Consider the following 24,343-nt stretch of genomic DNA (forward strand, 5'->3'; position numbering starts at 1 on the left):
GGTATCTTCAGGACTTTAATCATGGCAAGTGTTGGATTTTTTCAAATGCTTATTCAGAATCTAAGGAGATGATTATAATTTTTTTGGTTCAGTTTGTTAATATGGTAGATTACATTGATGGATTTCCATGTATTGAACCACCTATTCATACCTGGGATAAAACTTGCGTGGTCATAGTGGATGATATCTTTGATGTGTTCTTGGATTCACTTTGCGAGTATTTTGTTGAGTATTTTGCATCAATATTCTTAAGAGAAGATTAGCCTGAAATTCACTTTCTTAGTTAAGTCTTTGTGAGATTTAGGTTTCAAGTTGATGTGGCTTCATAGAATGAGTTAGGTAATGTTTTCTTGTTTGTTTGTTTGTTTATGTTTTGTGGAATTGTTTGAAGAGTATTTGTGTTAGCTCTTCTTTGAAGGTCTGGTAAAATACTGCACTGAAACCATCTGGCTATGGGCTTTATTTGGATGGTAGACTTTGATGACATCTTCTATTTCCTTAGGGGATAGAGGACTACTTAATTTATTTACCTGGTCTTGATTCAGGTTGGAAAGTGAAGTCTATCACGAAAATTTTCCATTTCCTTTGTATTTTTCAAATTTTGTGGCATATAGGCTTTTTTAGTAAGACCTAATGATTGTTTGGGTTTCCTCTGTGTCTGTTGTTATTTCCCCCTTTTCATTTCTGATTTTGTTGATTTGGATAGTGTCTCTCTGCCTTTTAGTTAGTTTGGCTGAGGGTTTGTCTATCTTGTTGATTTTCTCAAAGAACCAGCTCTTGGTTTCATTGATTCTTTGAATAGTTTTATTTGATTCTAATTTATTGATTTCAGCCCTGAGTTTGATTATTTCCAGCCCTCTACTCCTCTTATGTGTATCTGCTTTTTTTTCTTTTCTTCGACTTTCAGGGAGCCCTGTCATTTGGACATTTTAGCTAGGGAGACAGGTTGCATCTTGGTACAGTGTCTGAGGGCTGATCCCGTGGATCCCAAGCTTCTGTAGGTCTGAGGTTGGAGTGCTGTGCCCCAGTATCCACCAGTAATCAGAGGCAGGTGAGTGTAACACTCAGGCATGAAGCAGGGGGCTAGAGCATGCAACAGGGGGCTAGAGCCTGGAACCTGCAGGAACCCAGGAACTTCTTTGGGAATTGTTGGATTTTCTGAATGGACCTGATGTTTTCCCTACTAAGGTGTTTCCTCCTGACAGGCAGACCCAGTCTGTGGTATTTGGGGGACCATAGTTTATTCTGGAATGGTGAGTAGAGCACAGAGGCTTATGTGCCTGTTGAACAAGTGCCTCCTGGGACCAGAAAACTCTTCCAGGCATAAGCTTGGTCACCAGAGAATTGACCCCATTGCTTCCCACACCGCGGGGTTTCCTCTTACCTGGGAAACACAATCACTGGTGTTTGGGGGCACAGAGTTTGGTCACTATGCAGTCATTGCTGTCCTGCTCTTCAAACACAGTGTTCCCCTCGGTGCCACCATCTTGGATTGTCTCAAGACACTTCTTTCTTATTCATTATTTCAGTTTCTATCACATCTGTAGGCCCCTACTTGTCTCCTCCCAGTCGCACCCTCCCTCGCTCTTTGTTCCTTATGTTCTCCCCTAGTCCACTGATAGGGGAAGTTCTGTTCCCCTTCTATCTGGCCATAGCCTATCAGGTCTCATCAGGACTGGCTGCACTCTCTTTCTGTGTGGCCTGACAAGGCTGCCTCCCCCAAGGGAAGGAGGAAGTGATCAAAGAACGGGCCACAGAGTTCATGCCAGAGAAAGCCCCTGCTCCCATTGGAGACTGACCTGCCATGGGATACATCTCAGGTGGGGTTCTAGGTCCTCTCTATGCTTGATCCTTGGTTGCAGTATTTATCTCTACAAAGACCCCTGGTCCCAGATTTTTTGGTTCTGTTGGTCTCCTCCAGGTCTTTCTATCTCCCCCTTCTTTCTTAAGATTCCCTGCACTCCACTCAAAATTTGGCTATGAGATTCAGCATCTCCTTCAATACCCTGATGAATGGAGTCTTTCAGAGGACCTCTATGGTAGGCTCCCGTCCTGTTTTCTGTTTTCTCCCTCGTCCTATGTCTATCAAATTTGGCATTCTGAATGATTGAGCATCTTCCCTAGGGACTTCCTTCTTGCTTAACTTCTTTAGGAGTACATATTTTAGTAGGTTTATCCTATATTATATGTCTAATATCCACATATATAAGTGAGTGTATACCATGTGTGTCTTTCTGCTTAACTTGAGAATCCCTATTCAGTTTTCACCTCCCTTAAATTTTTGTACTAAAACAGTAACAGAATAATCCAAATAATATTCCCTTGCCAAAGAACATTATCCTCATAGATTTTTGCAATAGAGAATAGACTTTCACTTGACTGTACTTTCTTTTATATTCCCTAAAACTGTTTTATTACAAATATTTCTTTGACAATGATGTCTGTTTTCTCCTTCTTGACCTTCCACCTATAAGTACTAGAATAATGGTGTGTTTCATCCTCTTTTCTGTCTATTTCTACTTCCATATCACTTTTGGTTGTATGATAGTACCCTGGGGAAACATGAACAAAAAGTTACTCATCACAGATAGGAAATCAATGACAGACCAAGTCAGTGATATCACCAGCATCCAGCATGGTGAATCAGTGAGTTTAGGGGAGTTACTTAGAAAAGCAGAAATAACTTTAAAACAGTTGCATAAACAAAATCCCATCCAATAGGTGACGACTCTTGAAATCTATAACCAAGACCCCACTTCATAACTTGCAAGCAGTTTGATACATTGAAGGGTATCTCCTCTAGGAAGATCTGTTGGTCAGAGTCTTTTTTTAGGGATCTTGGCTGATCTGTCTTTTCCAGGTGTCCCAGTTGGCCTGAGCCTCTTGGTAGCTCTCCTAGTCTCTTAGCAAACCTACTTGGGGAAAGAAATGGATAATGAATCTGATCAGAAGTATTCTGAAGCTATTGAGTTGTTTAATTCCTGAGTTGTAATGAAATTTCCTACAAGGTGGAATACTTTCCTTATTTTAGAAGTTTATTAATCTTACTTAATAAGCTTTTCTCAAATATGGTATGTTTTATCTTAGAGGTAATTGCTATTCAGGATCTCCCATACTGTCTCTTCTGTCTCAGAGTTGATGCCAAATAGTAATTCCAAGAGTGACTCTGTCTGCCTTTATACCACACTATACTTCTCATCTATTACAGACATGTTTATATCAAGTCCTTGGGGCTGCTTATGAGGACATGTAAAAGCCAGCCTAGGCTTTTATACATCTGCATTATTAACGTTCCTGGTTGGATAATTCTTTGTTGTGGAACTGCTCTGTGGAGTGTTTAGTTCCATTTATGTCTTTTGCTCAGGGATACCTTTACTCCTTTTGCTTCTAGTTGAGGAACCAAATTACCACATTTGTACCGGTTTCTTGTGCTCTTAGTTTTATTTCTTGTTTGTTTATCTGAGGTTTCCTGTGTCTCAGTTTCTGTAACTGTTAAAAGGACATTGGCAATAAAAAAAAAAAAGAAAAAAAAAAAGAGTGACTCTGTCAAGGTATAAATGAAATTGTGTTCCTTATCTTCTCAGAAATTTTCAGTACTATCTTTAAACTAGCAGCCAATTCATTACTGTTGTCTAAAATGTCATGTTTGCTTTAACTTTTATTTTCTCTTGAACCTCATCATTCATATGCTTTGATATTTTCTATATAATTCATGTTTTATATGCTTTCCTTGTTTACCTTCTTTCTATCTAGTCCTTTCCATTACAATGTAAATGCTGATATAGTTATTGTTTTTTGTTTGTTGTCTGTATTGTTCAGTATTTATTGTAAGAGTCTATAAAAGAAGCTAATACAGAGTAACCATAAACTAAACTACTGAGGGATAAATTAATCATTTTTTTTAAAGTTGATAAATTTATTTATTTATTTATTTTGTATTTTTTTTATCAGTTACATTTTATTAACTCTGTATCCCAGCCGTGTCCCGATCCCTCATTCCCTCCCAGTCCCTCCCTCCCTCCCTCATCTCCACCGTGCCCCTTTCCAAGTCAACTGATAGGGGGGACCTCCTCCCCATTCATCTGATCCTGTTTTATCAGGTATCTTCAGGACTGGCTGCAAAGCCCTCCTCTGTGGCCCACCAGGACTGCTCCTCCCTTCGCGGGTGGGGAGACCAAAGAGCCAGGACCATGTATGGATATAACCTAGAACCTCCACTCAGATGTAGCCTGTGGTAGCTCAGTAACCAATTGGTTTCCCAAAGTGAGGGGAACAGGGACTATTTCTAAATTAATCATTTTATGAATGAGTTGTTTTCACATAACCACATTGAATCACATAGTATAAGATAACATGGTTATATGCATGTAGTTTATTTTTGTGATTAAAAATAAGCGCTCTGTAGTTGGTCTGAGAGATATCTTAATATTTGTTTTGCCTTACTATATGACCCTGAAATTTTTATACAATATCTTCAGCCTTTATTTAACTTACTAAAGTAGAAACAATAATAAGTGAACAACTCGCAATGAATTTGTCAAAAATAAACTAGAAAATGTGGATAAAATGTGAGAAACATCCACAGAAAAGTAAGGAAGCTATTAGTAAAGAAACACAACATTTTCCATTACAGTTGATACATATGTATTATATTTTTATTTCTGTCTTAATTTGCATTATTGAATTTTATAAAAAAGTGAAAATAATTTCCTTAAAATTTAATATGCTCATATTGTTTTAAATCCCCTTGATATTGTTATACCAGTCTCAATTCAGTTTTCTTTAGTAATAAAGTGATGCTGAAAATGCTTTCGCAGCTTCTCATCTTCAGTGTGTCAATGTCTCATGAGAATTGGCCACATGACCTCTTTCATTTCTCTGAGACAGACTACATCAGAGTGGAAATATTTTTGTTTTGTTTTATTTTCTTTTGTTTTTGTTTTTACTTTGAGTCAAAAATATATAATTCCCAAAAGGGAGTCATTACATTTTATTATGGTATATAAAATAGTTGGTAAGGGGTTTTCCTGAAAATGATATTTATTGAAATTATTTTCATTCCTAGCAAGTCCTCCAAAGACAGTGTTACACTTTCTCCTCAATAGCTTTAAACATTTAAAAGAAGGTATTTTTAAGTTACAGTGTTCCTGATTTTTGGTTAGTAAAATATTAGAATTCATGTAGGAGTCACAATAACATGAATCCAGATTGCAGCTATGTATCAGCAGAAACTGCTGTTCTTGGCAAGCAGATCCTCTGTGCCTTATTGGACTCTTATATGTAAAAAGAAACGGAATTTGTTTAATTGCTCTTTTTTATTATTTCAAATACTATGTTAAATGTAATGATTCTAAAATAAAAGATTATGTATTCTCCTTTATGATTGGAAAGATACGTTAACACCCGTGTTACTGGGTTTTGATATTGCTGATTGATCTCTTTAGACTTTTATTCATTTACTCTCTAAGTGTCTGTGACCTCACCAACACCATTGCCTAGCCCACCCCTTTAAAGCAAATCTTCTCCAGCAGGGAAGCCAATGTTAAAACCACATGGGTCACTGGAAGAAAAGGGTCTGTCTTTCTGTTTTTCTGGGTTACTATTCTGCTAACACTGAGTTGCCCTTTCAATTTCCATGGCTATCACTTTCAATAATCTTACCCTCTATTCTCCTCGTTTAACAGGAAACGATTTATTCCTCGTAGCAGTTCATGAGCTGGGACATGCTCTCGGATTGGAGCATTCCAATGACCCTACCGCTATCATGGCTCCCTTTTACCAGTACATGGAAACAGACAACTTCAAGCTTCCTAATGACGATTTACAGGGCATCCAGAAGATATATGGTAGGTTCCACTGCTCCTGTTTGCCTTTCCCTGTGGGACATGCTGAAGTCATGTGTATTTGTTTTCTTAGAGGTACATTCCTTAAATATATAAGACAGAGAAAAAAAGAAAGAAAAATGTTCCGTAATGTTAGTGAAATTCTATTTTCAAACAACTTGTATTGGAAATAGTCCCCAAATCTTAATGGATAGATTACCAGAAAGACATACTCTCTGATGGAGCTTTCTTGTTGAATCTAATGAAAACTTACACCCATAAAAAATTCTAAAAATGTACACATTTAAAATTTAGGTAGTAGTATGTTAAATACATAAGCTCATAAAAATAGGTAACTTTCACATATTATGAAAGATGAGATCTCATTCTCTGACAGTTGGAATTAGTGTTTAAAATTCCCTTTCCAAGAATAACTATTTTTGAAGGTCAAAAACTTAGTTATTCAATATAAAAGCATATTGATCTTAAAGGCTTTACTATTGAATCGTAAGGAGTCAACAGCAAGAGTACGGAAGTGAAAAGCTGACTAAGTTCATCAACTCATAGCACGGATTGCACTTGTAATATGACAAATACATTTCTAGTTTGGTCGGTTTTTTTTGTTTGTTTGTTTTTTGTTTTTTGTTTTTTTTTTTTACTTAAGAATTTATTCAGCAAATACAGATTGCAAGAAAAGGGAAAAACTATCACGCATATTTACTATGAGCGTAACTGGCTAAGTACAAATAGGAACCTTTGTAAAGACATTCATTTCATGCATTATTAAGATTTTTGACATTCACAATTTAACTATTGCAGGTATACTTTACTAGAGTAAGTAAATGAAGCTCTCATTTTTACAAATAAGTATGTGCTATCAATGTGTCAACAATCGCGACACAGAAGATGTGATTTGCATTTTAAACACAGCAATTTAAGTGCACTAATTTGCTTTGCATTCATTAGTTTTTCAATTTTAGGACCACAATCATAATGTTTCTCTTAGGGTCAAAGTATATTTGAAATTTATTGGATGGACTGCTATATGTACCAGAAACAAATCCAAATAGTCTGGATACTGATATATCCATTGCCTGTGTGTTTCTTCAGAAATTTCTCCTTCATGGTTAGCTCAAAGAAGTCTGTTTCTCATGACTTCATAAATTAGTGTCTATACTGAAGGGCTAATAAAGAATATCCATCCCATATGTAAATATTAAGTGTGAACTACTCTATATTTATTAAAGAGAAAAAACATCAATCCCTTGAGGAATGATGGCTAACATCTGTCACAAATTACGAGAGTAAACTTTGGCTCAACTCGGAAGACTCTCTTTAGAAATACTTTACATTAATATTTCACCAGTGGTATGTTAATCAATGGCCCCTTTAGAGTCAGTATTTAAGTAAAAGCACACAGCTATTTGTCAAGACATTTTATTAAAATAAAATAGTGAAATCAGTAAAAGCTTATACAATATAGTTGGAGACATATGGCAGAATAACCCTTGATTTCTTAGTGTTTATCTTTGGGAAATATTTTCATAGAATCATCCTCTGTCAAAGTCCAGTTTTTCTCTTGAATGGAGCTCACGGTTATGAATCCAGTATTTATTCCCATTCATCTTTTTTTCAATGGAATACCTACTTCCAAACAGGTTTTGAGAACAATCTGCAATAGGGGCGAGGTTGAGGCTATAAAATAAAAGCCACTAAAGATTAACGAAGAAGCTGTAGCACCTGGAGCTGAATGCCGTCCCCATGAGGACAGGCTGAGACAGCCGTGGTGGGGGTTGGGTGGGTGGAGGTCAGTGCTTTCAGAAAACATAACGATCTTAGCAACCTCTCGGCTTGCTCAGTCTGTGCCATGTGCTGATAAGTGCTTGTTCTCTGTAGCATATCTTCCAGCTCTATTCCAGTTTTAAGTGAGCCAAGCACTGTCCTCATGTTTCCAAAAGGTCCACCTGACAAGATCCCTCCACCAACAAGACCTCTACCGACAGTGCCCCCTCACCGATCTGTTCCTCCAGCTGACCCAAGGAGAAATGACAGGCCCAAACCTCCCCGGCCTCCCACTGGCAGACCTGCTTATCCGGGAGCCAAACCCAACATCTGTGATGGGAACTTCAACACTCTAGCTATTCTTCGACGGGAGATGTTTGTTTTCAAGGTAGGAGACTGTGATTTTTTTTTTTTTTTTAAGAGTTCATAAAGTGTCTAGTGTGGTTTCAGAAAACAAGTTCTCATTCATTCTAAGTCTGCCTTCCAGGACCTCTTAACAGTTAAGAGGTTAAAAAGAGCGAAAAAGAGAAAGAAAGAAAAAACATCCTAAAAAGTACGTGCACAAATGGGCGTAGATGTCTACAGGAGATTGCTGTGACATTCTATTTTGGGAACGCACTTATGTCAGCAGGAGCTGAAATGCCTGGAAATATGAGGTTCAAAAGTACTGCATGCTATGAAGAGATAAAATAGCAGAATTTAAGTCATGAATGGGATCTAATGGCGATGATTTGCTTGCCAGCTTAGCCAACTTCTCAGCATGCTGTTGCTCTGATGTCTTACTATATGAATCTTAAAACGTCTCTAAAATTTCAGCTGACAATTGTTGAATGTTGGGGGTGTCATTGGTTTGGTTTCTGTTGTTACTGTTGTTTTTGTTTTTTGCTGTTTTTATTTCTTCAGTTTGTTAGGGGTTTAGTGCTATACATCTTAATTAAATCTCGATGAGCCCATCATTTCTCCTTGATTGCACTTGTTGTTTTTCTTATCAGACTACTTAATTTACATTTTCAATTACAAACTTTAAAATTACACTTTTACATTAAAAATGTCCTTGATCAAGTTTTTTTATTGTCCATAAAATCAGTTATTGTTAATAAAAACAGTTCATGAAAAGACAAAATAGGTAATAAATATAAGCAAAGGAAATTATATATATGCATGAGAATATCAAAATTACATGATTTATTTTTCACAATTATGAATGCTAATAAAAATAAAGAAAAAATCAGAATGAAAAAATTCTGGAATACTAGATTATAAACATAAGAATATTATCCCAAAATTATAAAGTACCGTATTTGATTTCATGTGTGTTACTAAGCTTAAATGCAGTTGGTAAAGAGAAAGCTTACTTTAATAATGCAAGCATGCACACATTTGTATGTATATGTCTGCCATTGCTCCTGGTAGATGATTTCCAATGTGTTGTGTATGCTTCGCCGTTATACATAGTTGCTGTATGCCTAAATCATAGCAATCAATTGAAAAGGAGATGAAAAACAAAAAAATAAAAAAAGATACAGCAGTTTGTTTACTTGACATTACCAGGATTTTGCATTTATTGCCTTAGCTAAATTTGCATGTTGACATTAGAATATTAAAATAGCCACATTTAACAAATATTAGCTAAATTAAATTGAATAATGTGTTTTATTTTGGTGAACAAGAATCAATACACAGTGAAATAGTATCCTATCCTTTTTGTACAGATTCTTCTATTAAGCAAATATGTATTTCAAAAATATATATTTTATATGATTTGTAAAAGAAAAAAATTCTATTTCCCATATTTGAAAATAGGATTTGGGTGTGATAGAATGTGCAGATGTAATGTGCATTATATATATGTATATATATATATATATATATATATATATACACATAGCAGAATTTAAATCATGAATGGGATCTAATAGTGATGATTTTCTTACATATATATATATGTATATATATATATATATATATATATATATATAATGTGTTTTTTTCCTAGAAGAAAAAACATTCCTCAACCATGAATAATAATGTCAGCATTTAATTTCAAGTATGTAATAAGCGTCAAGGCAGTTGGTAAAGAGAAAGGTTACTTTAGCTGAGCATGCATGCACACATCTGTTTGTGTATGTCTGCATTGCTCCTGGCTGATGATTCCCAAAGTTACTTATCGTGATTCCCCATTGTACACAGTTGCTCCATATCTAAGCCACTGTGACCAATTGAAAAACAAAATGAAAAAAAATTGATATACTGATTTGTTTATTCTATATGACCAGGAGTTTGTTTTTCTTGCCTCAGCTAAATTTCCACATTGCAACATGATACTTTGATAAAATAAACCTTCCATACTGTCACCATTATCTAACGATATAATGTGAAATTGACCCTGATTGAATTCTTTCTTTATTACTTCTGTCTGCCTAAACTTACTGTTGTTCTCAGCAGAGAGTGATATCTCTATATCTATCAATCAAATCAAATCCATCTGCTTCTTTCTCCTCCACATTGTACCGCACAGGGAGTGCACAAAACTAACAAGTGAGTCCTGTGGACATCAGTTACTAAAATCAGAAGTATAAGAAAAAGCTCTCGGATCAGGTTCTCTAATAAAAAGCAATAATAACTACTTTCAATGTCATAAAGGTTTATATCTCAAACATCTTTCCTAATGTCCTATCTTACTTTAGCTTCTATAGCAAAACTCCTTAAAGGGGACAGCTCCTAAAATAAGATTAAAATTTTGTTAAATATAACATCTTCTGAAAGGCATTATGTTCTTTTTCTTTCCTTTTTTATTTTTACATTTTTTTTTCTTAAATTTTTTGAAAGAAAGGGGTAGGAATAGAGCAACATGGAGGGGACAGGACCCCCACAAGGAGACCAACAGAACTAAAAGATCTGAGCCCAGGGGGTCCTGCAGCGAATGATGCACCGATGGAGGTCCATGAATGGAGAGGGCCTAGAAGCCCTGCTCAGATGTGGCCAATTGGCTGCACAGTCTCCATGTGCATCCCTGAGGGAGAGGAGTAGGCGCTGCCTCTAATCATGAACTCAGTTGACTGCTCTTTGATCACTCGCCCCTGGTGATGCAGACTTGCCAGGCCATGGAGGAAGAGGATCCAGGCAGTCCTGGTGAGATTTAACAAGCTATGGGCAGATGGCAGTGGTGGAGAACTCCCCCTTTCAGTGGACATTGTATCCTTAACGACAACTTAATGCTGCTCACATTTAAAGTTTCTGTATTTATTGTTCTGTCACAGGAGTATGCATGCTTATAATGACCTATTAGGCACCAATAATGGGCGAATAGAACCTATGCACTGATACTAAACAAAACAAAAGGTGAATATTAATGTAAATGTCATGAAGATACAAACATAGAAGTTATAGCACTGATGCAAAGAGATAGTAGTGGGATTTAATCCAAATGTAAGTTTTGCTGACTTAGAATTTTGAATCAACTTTAAGAGCAAAATTTTCCAAGAACATTAAATAAGCAATAAGCACATAACAGAAAATATTTTCCATCAAATAGATTGGGCATGGTATTGTCTAACACAAAGTCCTCACTACTCTAATTCAGATGGACACAGCATAAGTCTGAGGTAGAAAGCATAATGGAAGGTACCTGCTCTGAGCCGTCACTGTTACAGATTGGGTAATTAATATGTGTGGTTGAATAACAGGCACATGTTCCTTATTTACGATAGCCACAACAGTACAAATTCAATACCATTCTTTGTCTTACCAAAAAACGTAAATTCATAAATTGTAAGGTAATGATTCTCATTCAATAACCGCAAAGCTCTTGAACTAGGTCTATCTGGTTCTAAAGCAAAGCTTCCAACTCAGCTTTCCAAAAGCTTTTCAATGCCTAGAAATCAGAAAAAGTTAGAGAACAAAGTTCGACTTGAACCTGCATTTGAAGTTGTAAATATTGAATAAATATTATTGTGTTCCAATGTGTGATGTTTTAGCTGCTGACAATGGAAAGGTACTTCAAACAGGTTAGACCCCATTTCTTAGTGCTTGCGTTCTAGTTTTCGTGGTGAGCAGTTGGGCAAGAGCTTGTCATGGTTTGTGTGTGAAATATCCTCTGCAGGCTCTTATGTTTGAATGTGTTGCCGCGTACTGACAATGTTTTGGGAGGTTGTGGTAACTGTAGAACTGTAGCCATGCTAGCCAAACGCATCAGCAGTGTGAACCCTGAAGATGGTATTCGCTTGTGGTTCCAACCATGTAATTTCTTTCTTGTCAGTCACAAATTAAGTGAGCTTCCATCGCCTGCCTCTGTGGGGAGAGATAAGGTGGTCTTTCATCTCACCATGGCGGACTGCATTCCCTGAAGACACAGGCCAAAATAAGTTTTTTTCCTTTATGTTGCTTCCGTCAGCTGTCTGTCAGAATGATAAAAAAAAGAAACGTACAGAGAGGCCTACACATAGGTTCTATGTATGTGTGTTAGGAGTACACAGGAAGCCAAAATGCTGCTTGTGGATGGCAGCTGGCCCGCTAGTTTCTCCCGCTGCGCTGTATTAGCTAGTTAACCTAGATGACCTTCACCTTCGAATCAGCGTCAATGCTCTATACCTAGCTTTCTACTTGATAGCCTCTGACTGTCTGTCCTTTGAACTCCTGTCTTGTAAACATTCCACATGTAAGCATACACTTTTCATATTTTTTAAAATGTTAAACAAATTGTTTATTTTTGTTTTTATTAATTACAGTTTATTCACTTTGAATCTTACCTGTAGCTCCCTCCCTCCTCCCTTCCCAATTCCACCTTCCCTAGCTCTTCTCCACCCATGCCCCTCCCCCAGTCCACTGATAGTGGTGGTCTTTCTCCCCTTCCTTCTGATCCTAGTCTATCAGGTCTCATCAGGAGTAGCTGCATTGTCTTCTTCTGTGGCCTGGTAAAGATACCCCCTTGAGGGGAGAGTGATCAAATAGCAGGCCAGTCAGTTCATATCAGAGACAGTCCCTGTTCCCATTACTAGGGAACCCACTTGGAGCTGCCATGGGCTACATCAGTGCTTGGGTTCTAGGCTATATCCATGAATCCTTGGTTGGAGGATCAGTCTCAGAAAAGACCTCTGTGCTCAATATTTTTGGTTCTGTTGCTTTCCTTGTGTAGCTCCTGTCCCCTCCAGGTTTTTCTATTTCCCACTTCTTTCATAAGATTTCCTGCACTCTGCCCAAAGCTTGGCTATGAGTCTCAGCATCTGCTTTGATACCCTGCAGGGTAGTCTTTCAGAGAACTTTTCATATTTTACCCCATTTACTGGCTGTTCAAATGCATTTAGCAATGGTAATTGCTTCATCTTTTTCTTACTTATGTAGCACAATAGTATACTTTTCTTTATTATGAAATCTATACAAGTCACAGACTATATTATTCTATTAATTCTTCCCTTCTCCACCGAACTCTCCCTTAGTTTCACAGCCTGATCACTGCCCCTGTGAACCCGCAGCTTCTCCAGCCTTTCTAATTCAGTATATTTGCAAGAAACTCAGGTCCTGACAGCCTGTACTGGCCGAAGTTGTTCTAATTATTCTTCTATTTGTTCTGTGCATTTGTATAATGCATCAGTGTGCTGTCTCTAGTCATTTGCTTCTGTGGTACTCTGTTAGCTAGGTGATAAACTTGCTCCAGCCACAGTTAGTTCACCAGCCTTCCCCAATGCTCACCACCGAGGAACAGGAGTTTCAGTGCAGCTACTGGAGCAGACTGAAGGTATTACAATACCACAGGAGAAACAGTGAAGCAATAAATGTCTGATTCTTATTCTGTCTTGAAAAACCCTAGTAAAAATGTTTGTTTACTTACTGGGACTGCATGTGCCATGATGTGTATGTGGAGTTCAGAGTAAAACTGGCGAGAATCAGTTCTCTTCTTTGAAGATTTTTTAGTGAGCATTCATATACTTAAGTTCTATATATTTGTATTTTTTAAAAAGAAAGTCTAGATTTATGCAAAAGTTAATAACTTGAGTCAGTTAATAACTTGATGTGTACAATGAAAGAACGTAGTAGACAATAAATATTAGTTAAATACTTCAGAACTTATTCTCCTAATGGGAGTACCTCTAAGAAATTGCATCATATCCAGAATAAGGAAAGAAAATGCTGCCTACTAAAAACCAAGACAGAAACATAGTTAACTTTACAGCTGGTTTAGTAGCTCAAATTCAAATTATATTTGAACTTAATTTTATTTTAAAATGAAACTGTATGATTTTCTTAAGCAAGGCCATGATAGTTTTTGTAACATTCAAATTTTACTTTATGTGCAGCCAAAGCAAACAATGAACTTATTGCTTGTTCACACGTGCATGTATGTATGTTCGTACGTATGTATGTACGTGCGTATGTATGTTTGCATGGGCACAGTCATGTGAATATTATGTTGTGTGTATGTGTGCTTATAATTTTTGACTGTGAGTACGTATGTATGTTTATACATGTGGAAGCAAGATATCAATGGTGAGTGTTTTCTACTTTGCCCTCAACCTATATTTGGAGACATAGTCTATCACTGAACCCAGACATCATCAATTTTGCCAGTTGAACTGGCCAGTGTGCTCTAGGGATGTTTGCTCTTTTCCTCCACATTACTGGGATTGTAGACACATGTTGCCACAACAAGTTTTCTGTTTGGGTGCTGGAGACTCAATCATACATCTCCAGGCTTGCGCATCAAGTGTCTTGCCAATAGAACCATCTCCCCGTTCTCTGAAATTATCTTTATAAAGAAGCATGTACTCATACATAGAAAATGGCTATAATACTTATGGCATAAGGGAAAGGATTTATACAGTTTGTCACCATTGTTCTTACTGTCTCATTAAGTAAATAATTAAGTGTCATTTGTTTGTCAGAGGACGTACGATTCTCCAAAAACTCCCAAAATAATTTCCAGTAGTAGTGTTAATCCAGTAGCACAAGTTAATCTTAGATAACACTGAGTCAAATATTAACTTGATACGCCTTACTGTCACCTATTAACAGGGCATCGAAGTCATGTCTAGACACGTACAACTAAAGTTAGGATGATCTAAGCAGGAAATTAATTAAGATTTAATTACAGGCGCCACCTGTAATCTCAACACTTAAGGGAGGCAGAAGCAAGAAGGTCTCTGTTAACTCGAGGCCAGCCTGGTCTACAAAGCAAGTTCAGGACAACCAAGACTACACAGAGAAACACCGTCTTGAAAAACAAAACAAGCAAAATTCCACCAAAGTTCATTCTTACAGAAGTGAGAGGTCTCTTAGAGGGGTATGGGCGCTCCTTTCCCAGGTGGCCATAGCTGGAAAGCTTTACCTAGCAGCAGGAATGAAGGCTCCATTATAACCATGGAGATGAAATCCCCACTCTGGACCTTACAAAGGCCCATAAACACACACACACAGAGACACACAACACACACACACACACACACACACACACACACACACAATTTGTTCTAATCTCCACCCATGTACAAGGTTGCCAGTTGGTAGGGCACAGTTGAAAAATCAAGAAGAGATAGGGTAAACTGTCAGCAACTCCAGCTAGAAAGGACTTATGTCCCCACACGGCACAGCCAAGGACAGCAAAATGCCAGTTGCTTGGTTCAGAGGATAGCCACTCAGGACAACATATATTGAGATAGTCTGAAAATGTTTTCAGAATGAATACTATTATCCAATTTTTAAACCTTTCAGTCCATAGCACCCCTGTTCTACATTTAGGTAATTTCAGTGTCAAATACAATTTTTTTCTGTGTTAGATATGTTTTATAATTTATCAGTTTATATTGAAAATGTTTGCAAAAAATGCCCATTTTCCCAATTCATGGTTCAAAACACTTATGCCCATTCATTTAACATAATCAGTTTACTTTCAAACACATAAAATATAATTTTTATTGAAAAATTTTCCAAAAGCATTCCTTCTAAATGTTTTCCATTCATAGTTGACATTTGTAAGTGTCTTACTTTTGGCCCACAACCAGTTTGAACCTGAAATTGCCCCTTCAGGCACATGGCTTAGTGTCGTATGACAGGGTTTTGGGATGATGGGAGATGGATTATTCAGCTGGTACCTTATCAGTAGACTCAACTGCTGCTGTAACCATAAAGTGAGTAGCCTTTTTTGCAGGGGATGGATGTAGTTGGTGGCAGAAAGGCTGTATCTTTTTCCAGTCTCACTCTGCTCTTTCCTGACCACCAACCTGTGGACCCCTTTGCTCCCTCAGAAGTTTCCCAGGATTCTATTCTCAGGCTCATGGCCAAGTCATAATGGTTGCACCTGGAACACTGTGACCTTAGATTAAGCTTTTCTCATTTTGCAGTCCAATAATTTGTCACAGTGATTTTGTATTTCTGTAACGCAGAAAAGTGTTACTGCTTCTATGCCCACTTTAAATGTACATTTACTATGTTGTAATCATCACTGCAACTTTTTAGTTATTTTAAATTATTTGAAAATATTAGCCAAATCTTTTAAATTTGATAGAGTATTTGTTTATCTTCATGAGGTGTTCATATATAAACATATTAGGATACACTGAATAAAAAAAAACTATAATTGCAACCAAAGTATGTGGTTTTCTAAAAACTTTCATAAAAATCAATGAAAAAACAATTTACATGCATAAAACATTGGAAAGACAAATACAAACATAGGACTAATCTTTAATGTCCTAATAATCTGTTAGACTGAATGAGTAGAAAATTATCTTTGCCCTAATTAAGACAGTCATAAAAATCAACCTAAATAGAAATACCTGGTATAATTGTGGCATTCAATAAATATTTATTTACTGAATGCTATTTTTCCTTATAACTGTGTTCCCTGAATTTTAATTCCATGAGAAGGTTTCTCAATAGGCTTAGTCATTGTTGTATTCTCAATACTTACAATAGTTTTTGAAATTAGTACATCATATTTTCCTTAAATGAGATTATTATGTGGGATATAAAAAACTTTAATTATGTCAATTAAAATGAATTTAATAAAGGGGAAATTACAATGTGTTGGCATGGAAAACAATATTTGAAAATGATTACTCTCCCACATTATCCTACAAAAAACAGTTGTAATTCTAATAGGATCAGAGAAGAGGAGTTCTTACTCTTCGGATTTTTAATTGATATGTAGACAAGATAATTTAAATTCCGTAAGTCTTCTGCCAACCTTTCAGTCCAAGCTCTATCCATCATCAATGCCCTACATACCATGATGGATGGTTTTCAGTGCTCAGTATGTCAGAATGAATGCTTTGCCTGCAGATATCCATGTTTTATACAGAATAAGAAAATGTCAAATGAATATGTAGCAACCATATCAGGGGAAAAAACATAAATGCTCAGCTTTCTTTCCCTGGCTACAGCTGTTATGTTGCTACTTATATAGAGATGCCTGGTAAGCAAGATTTGAAAATTCTGCAAATTACTCTCTCAAACAAAATTCAGACTTTAGTAGCAGGAAAGAAAAGGACTAGATTCTGGGTGGATGACTAGCAGTCTCTACAATACTTGTTAAATGTTTGTTACTTTACAAAATTCTGGAATTGTGGGTAATGACTGTAATATAATTTCCAGAGTTCATACAAAAAAAATAAAATTTTATTTTAAGCCCAAATGATTCTTATAGATTTTTATCAGTTCCTTTTATTAATACAAAGATCATACAACCCCATAATGAAATAATAATGTATATCCATGAACCACTAGGCACTTTCCTTAGTGTTTTAAATAAACTATATCTTAATAAAAGCAGAGAAACACTTAAAGAAATGTTCAATGTCCTTAGTCCTTGGGGAAATGCCAATCAAAATGACCCTGGTGGAAAAAAAAGAGAATAAACAAATTTTTGAAAAGAATCACAAAAACCCAAAATAATATCAAAAGGCAGAAGCCATTAATCTATTTACTGTTCTTTTTCTTTAAATTGTGACTAACTTGACTTTAACAAAATTATGATGATGCATTTCAATAATACAATTTATTTCAACTAGAAAAAAAAATCCAAGTAAGATTCTACACCAAGTAGGATTTAGTCACAAGTGAGAATGGCTTTCTGTGAATCAAGCAAGCCAAATATTTTGGTATAATCAGTTTTCCTGTTGTTTTGACCACCAAGGTAAAAATGTATTTATTACACAGCATTTTACAGTCATGCATAGCGACAAGGTACTTGGAAATCTGAGAGTACTGTTAGCGTATACAATATGAGTAGGGCTGTCATATAGTAGTTTGTCAGCTCATCACACTGAGATGCTGTTAGCCATGTGCATACCTTGATCGCCACAGCAAATGCCCAAGCAATTGCCACAGCTGCCTTTATTGACGGAGACATTCATGGTGCCACTGCTGTCCTAATTGTTCCTAGGATTAAACTGTGTAAAGCACAGTATTAGACTTAAAGCGCTTGCCAAGGGTTCTGTGACGACTTCATCTCTTGAAGCATATGGTTATTATATCATACCCTTTTATTAATTTGTTTTCACCCTTTCTTCAAGAAAGTGTTGACCAGCTGCTAAATAAGCATTAGACATGGAATTGAGAAATGAAGGAAAGAGCGCTTCATAAATTATCTCACATACCATGTTGAAAACTTTAGGCTTTATTCTACATGTCAGGAGTTAGTAGTGGGAAGAGGGATGGAGCAAAGGAGAAGGAATGAACAGCAGAGGCGTCAGACAAGCAAGGGAAGCAGCATTCTTACCTAGTAGGATGAAATTTGACCACACAAGGCTTTGGGAACAGGGCAGAGGGGCAACCCTAAGAACTAGGAGAGCACAGCGGGTACTTGATCGCTGTAGCTAGCTCTGCAGTTTTTTGTTTGTTCGTTTTTGTTTTGTTTGTTTGTTGTTTTTATGCGTTTTGTCTTTATATGGTTCAGAACCTGAATCAATAAGGTGATTCTGGGAGGAGACAATCAGGACAATAATCTATGTAGAATGGGATCAGGAATATTATGTCTTCACATGCTCTGATATGGAGACTTCAGGAAAATTAAATTATGTTTTGTTCATTTCTCTGTGGAAATAGCTATTGAATTTTATTTGAAAAGAGTGTATTATATCTTCATTCAGCTCTGTGGACTTGAAGCATCTTTATAGAAAATTAAGTGTGGCTGTGGTTTGCTGCAACACGTCTCTTCCTCTCTGAGATCCTGTATTCACACTGCTCTTCTGCAGACCCTATTTGTCACATCTAGTTGCTCAAATCAGTTACTGTTAACACAAGTAGCACTTATGTTGCTGATGGCCCAAAGGAGCTGATGGAAGGGCTGCTCAGCTCACTCACATCCCACTGACATGCTTTGAAATAATCCTGACATACATTAAAATTCAGACAACATCTTGTAAGCAACTGCATTTAGTAATTAATTAGTAGTGATGAAACACCTTGTGGATTCCTTAGACTTTCTAATGCAATAAACTATTAACACTTTTCTTACATTTAGATTTATTTTAATATATAAAAAATGTGTGTATGTATATATATACATATATATACATACACTATATATATATATAGAGAGAGAGAGAGAGAAAGAGAGAAAGAACAGGAAAAAACATACATAATTTGGATTAGTATGTGATTTCTATAGATTGTGTATCAGATATGGTCATGTGAACATATTTTATAAAATTTTAATTAATGCATTTATTTACTCACTTTATATCCCAATCATAGCCACCTCCCTCCTCAGCTCTGGGTCTCACCAATCTTCCCTCTTCTCCCATCACCCCTGACCTATTCCTCTGATAAGGGGAGCCACCCCCTTACCCACCCGCCAGAGCTCATTAAATTGCATCACGACTGAGCACATCCTTTTCCCCTGTGGGCTGGCAAAGCAGCCCCAACAGAGGTCATTGATTAGAAAGCAGGCAACAGAGTTCATGTCAGAGACAGCCGCTGCTCCCCTTGCTAGGGACCCACATGAAGCCTGAGCTGCCTATCTGCTACATCTGTATAGGCAGGCCTAGGTCTAGACTGCCCATGGTCCTTGGTTGGTACTTAAGTCTTATGAATCTTTTAAAAGAAGGGGGAGATAGAAAGACCTGGAGGGGACAGGAGCTCCACAAGGAGAACCAAAATATCTGGGCACAGGGATCTTTTCTGATTCTGAGACTCCAACAAAGGACCATGCATGGAGATAACCTAGAACCCCTGCAAAGATGTAGACCATGGCAGCTCAGTAACCAAGTGGGTTTCCCTAGTAAGGAACAGGGACTGTCTCTGATAAGAACACAGTGGCCTACTCTTTGATCACCTACCCCTGAGCGGGGAGCAGCCTTACCAGTCCATAGAGGAAGACAATGCAGCCAGTCCTGATGAGACCTGATAGGCTAGGGTCAGATATGAGGGGAGGAGGATGTCCCAGATCAGTGGACTTGAGGAGAGGCATGGGAGAAGAGGGAAGGAGGGTGGAATCCAGAAGGGATGAGGAAGGGGGCTACAGCTGGGATACAAATTGAATGAATTGTAATAAAAATAAATACATTTTTAAAAATCATTCTTCTCCTAGTTTGGACATAATCCAGATTTCCAATTTTTTTCAGCTCATTGTCAGCTCCATATATACATTTGAATATATAGATTGGATATCTAAATGTCATTGATGTGATAGGATATAATATGATGCCCTTACAGCATTAGAAGATTTTTTTTTCAAGGTCTCATTGCTGGATAAGTCTGTAAACCTCAAGATAAAAAGAAAAAACAAATCGCATCATTCAGGTAGCTTCATGTTCTCTGGAAGGCGTGTGACTTCCACATGGGGCTTGTGTATTTAGGGGTACTCGGGTCCCCTCATTCCAGGCCAGTCTTTCACAACATCTGGCTCTGTACTCTGCACTCTGGCTGAAAGGAGTTACATACCCAGGCCCTTGGGTGATGTCCAGGAGCCTCATGGTTGTGTTTGTTTCTTATCCTTTTTTTTTTAATACCCCCAAATAGGAATGTACTACTGGAGAATCAAAGGAGCAGAAATAATATACTAGAGTTTGGTTAAACAAACAAACAAACAAACAAAAACTAATGCAATTGCTGTGAGTATTTAAATCCAAAATTTTGACCACAGATTCACTGGTGTTTATTATAATACAATATGTCTAATGTCTAGAGATGTTATCACAGATCCAGAAGTATATCATCTAAGCTTAAAGCTCTACAGAGTAGCCAGCTTCTATTTTGAAATTCAGTTTTTGTTTTTAATTTCAACAAAGCAATTTACTTCATTGAAAATACATTCTGCAATATCACCCTAGGATCCAGAAAAACAGCTCACAGTCAGGTACTTTAGTACCTCTTCATAAATACTCGTGGATGTTTGTATTAGTATTATAATATTGAATATTATATTATATTAATACATGAAATATAGCACATGAGTATATAAAATATGTATTTGTGACGTATGTAAGTATAATATATATTCTGTGTGTGATTTGTAGTGAAACATTAATATGTACAGTATATATAAGTAAATAAAAATACACCAAATCTTAACTTGATCATAAAATTCTTCTTATAATTCAAATGAAGTTGTTTCTTGCCAAATAACATTGCACTAAACTCAAGAATCAGCTTTACTTTTCCAAACTCACTCTATTGTAAAATTATAGATAATGAATTTTTGCCGACTAAATGAATCAGTGTAAGCAAACTTCCTGTTTACATAGATGTACAAACACTAAAACAGTGCTGTATATTTGAGGTTTAAGCCCATTCTAGTTGTCTTTGTCATGTTAGTGGCTTACTTCCATTCCCCCTCCCCCAGTTTCTGGTCCTATCAGGCAGCCTAGGTTTGGGCAGTGTAAATGAGGTGATTATATAATGGCTGCATTCTAGATAATCACTGGTTTGGAAGTCTCTTGTGTACTCAGCTGGGATCCTAATGAGGGTATTCCAGAAGACACTCTCAGGGACACCTTTATGTGGGAAGAACATCATTAGATAATCAGGCATAGATTCAAATTTCAGAGCTATACATGGAGAATGCCATATATGAAAGAACAAGGTCACCTTAGAAAACAATAGTCAATAATAAGATACATTTTCTGTTACATATATTATTCAAATATTTTTAAATCAGATAGCCACTTGTGAATTTTCTAGACATTTTAGAATTTTAGGAAACTATAGCTATTCTTGCCCTGGCCTGTATTTGATAGCATTAAAGAACACCTGAAACAGGAGCTTTTAGAGAAAATAGGTTTATTTAATGCAGTCTAGTACAGTGAAGTTCCTGGTAGCATAGCAGCCTATGCCAAGTGTCAAGGGGCAAGAAGATATGCCTTGGAGACAGGTGAGAGCCAAAGGAGCCTGAGGACTTTATCCAAACCTGGTCTTGTACCTAGCAGTGTATCAAAGCAGATACTGAGACTCATAACCAAACCTTCGGCAGAGTGCAGGGAATCATATGAAAGAAGGGGGAGTTAGTATGACCTCTAGAGGACAGGAGCTCCACAAGGACCAAATATATCAGGGCACAGAGGTCTTTTATGAGACTGTATCTCCAAATAAGGACCATGTATGAATATAACCTAGAACCTCTGCTCAGATGTAGCCCATGGTAGCTCAATATCCAAGTGTGCTCCCTAGTAAGGGGAATAGGGACTATTTCTGACATGAACTCAATGGCAGGCTCTTTGACACCCCCCCTCCCAGGGAGGAGCAGTCCTGCTAGGCCACAGAGGAGGACTTTACAGCCAGGCCTGAAAATACCCGATAAGCTAGGGTCAGATGAAAGGGGAAGAAGTCCTCCCCTATCAGTGGACTTGGAAAGGGGCAGGGAGGAGATGAGGGAGGGAGGGCAGGATAGGGAGAGAATGAGGGAGAGGGATACAGCTGGGATACAAAGTTAATAAACTGTAACTAATATTAACAAAAATAAAAATTTAATTAAAAAATACCAGTGGGGTGGGGAGAAGAAACAACCCAATCCCTTGAAATGCATTCATCCCACAAAGTCTCCATCTCAGACATGACTTTCTCAGCAGGTTGTGTGAGGGGCCACAGTAACAAGCATTAACAACCTAATTGTAATGTGTCCATGCCCGTCTTCACAGGCATGTTAACGTTATGCATGTAATCAAAGATGCCTTAGCTACGCTTTCCCTAGCCAATGTAGGAGCCATTAGGGCCTAAGAAGGAAGGAACATGACCTTATCATAGAAGCCCAAAGTCGGACCTCAGAATAAAAGCTAATAATTCAAGGCTCCTAGGCCTTGCCTCTTTGATATATATTGGTAATGAGGACTAGATATTTTAAGAAATCTGTCCATACCGTCCAGGTTATCTGTGGACTGATAACTGATTAACCTGAATTTTTTTCAGTATATTTTCAAAGCAACATTAATTAAGGTTTTAAAATAACTGTTAACGAAAAGCAACTTCTCTTTCTTCACACTATTGAGTTCTGCAGTGGTAAATCATTAATATACTGTCAAAGTGGAGAAGCTGACCCTATTATTTTTATACCTAATAAACTCTGTTTATAAATTCATGACCACAGCCCATCCTGAGTTCCAGCTACAAGCTGTATGCATTCACAATATTGAAACTCCTAGGAAGTAAGAGTAAACCTTTAATAAAAGTGGTTAGGAAGGCTAAAAGAAGAAAACTGAAATCCTTTGATAAGCAGGTTCTGGGGCAGCTGACATTCCCTTAAAGACCATTTTCATCCTGGCACCAGAGAGGCTTAGTTTAGCAACGAAGTTAAATGGATTAACGGGCACTGCGGTACAAGGGACTATAATGGACTTTCAAGAGACCTAGAAAAACAGTGGACACACTTCCCTACTGCTGACCTGTCTTTTTGAAATTATGTTTGTGAAGTGTTCACTGGAGGAAACAAAGCCATGGTGCTTTTGAGATGTGCTGATCATCAATATCTGCCTCTTATTTCTTTGAGAGCTGCAGTTACAGGCCCTAAAATATTATGTAGGCTATTTTATGAACTACAAAAATAGACAGTTTTAACTGTGTTTCATATAAACTAATATTAGCAAGAGGGAAAAAATACAGTACTTTTCCTACCCCAAATTTTGTAATTTTATTCAGTAAATGCTTTTGAAAACAAAACTGTAAGTCATCTCGCCTCTAAAAGGAAGGCTGAAGACTTAACAGGAGCCTTGCTTGCTGCTTTTCACACTTCTGTTTTCTGTTAGTAAGTTTGGGTGAATATAGTTAACTATCTTATGAAATAGTGTACAAATGATCAACAGAAAAATGCTTTCAGTTACCTCAGTAGCAGTATTTGTCAGTGGATCTGTCATGACCTAGCACTTATTTACTATTCTAAAGGACTCTGTGTGGAAAATGCTCCTATAATGTATTTATTTCAGAGCTCACATGTGTTGGGGGAAGAAGAAATGAATACTAATATCCCACATGAAAATATTCCATGGTGCTTCACCCAAGTACCCATGATATGTGGTTATACTACACATGAAATAATGAGTCCTTTCTGTTATTGCCAGTAATATCCCTTGCTTTGGTTTCAGACCAAGACAGACCTGCTTTATACTAAATACGTGTCATAACACCTCATATTAAAGTGAGTCACTTGGGGAAAAGTCTGCAGTGGCCTTTAAAGAATGTTTTCTTAAAATTCTTTACACATTTCAAACAGGAAACATTTGTAGTCTCATTGATATTTCTAATGTATACATAAAAAGGAAACATTTTAAATGCATTTAAGTTTGTTTTTCATGGTCAGCTCTAACCCAGTCACTCCT

General features: G+C 37.1%; 1 protein-coding gene across 1 annotated transcript in view; it reads left to right on the forward strand.

Moving 5' to 3' along the window:
• The window catches only part of Mmp16 (matrix metallopeptidase 16), a 255,964-nt gene that overhangs the window by 174,142 nt on the left and 57,479 nt on the right, over window positions 1-24,343 (forward strand). The window contains exons 5-6 of the mRNA XM_060386026.1: window positions 5,685-5,846; window positions 7,781-7,992. Of these exons, the coding sequence (XP_060242009.1) occupies window positions 5,685-5,846; window positions 7,781-7,992 (374 nt within the window). The remainder of the gene's footprint in view (window positions 1-5,684; window positions 5,847-7,780; window positions 7,993-24,343) is intronic.

Source organism: Meriones unguiculatus, chromosome 6, assembly GCF_030254825.1.
Source record: "Meriones unguiculatus strain TT.TT164.6M chromosome 6, Bangor_MerUng_6.1, whole genome shotgun sequence".
Taxonomy (NCBI): Eukaryota; Metazoa; Chordata; class Mammalia; order Rodentia; family Muridae; genus Meriones; species Meriones unguiculatus.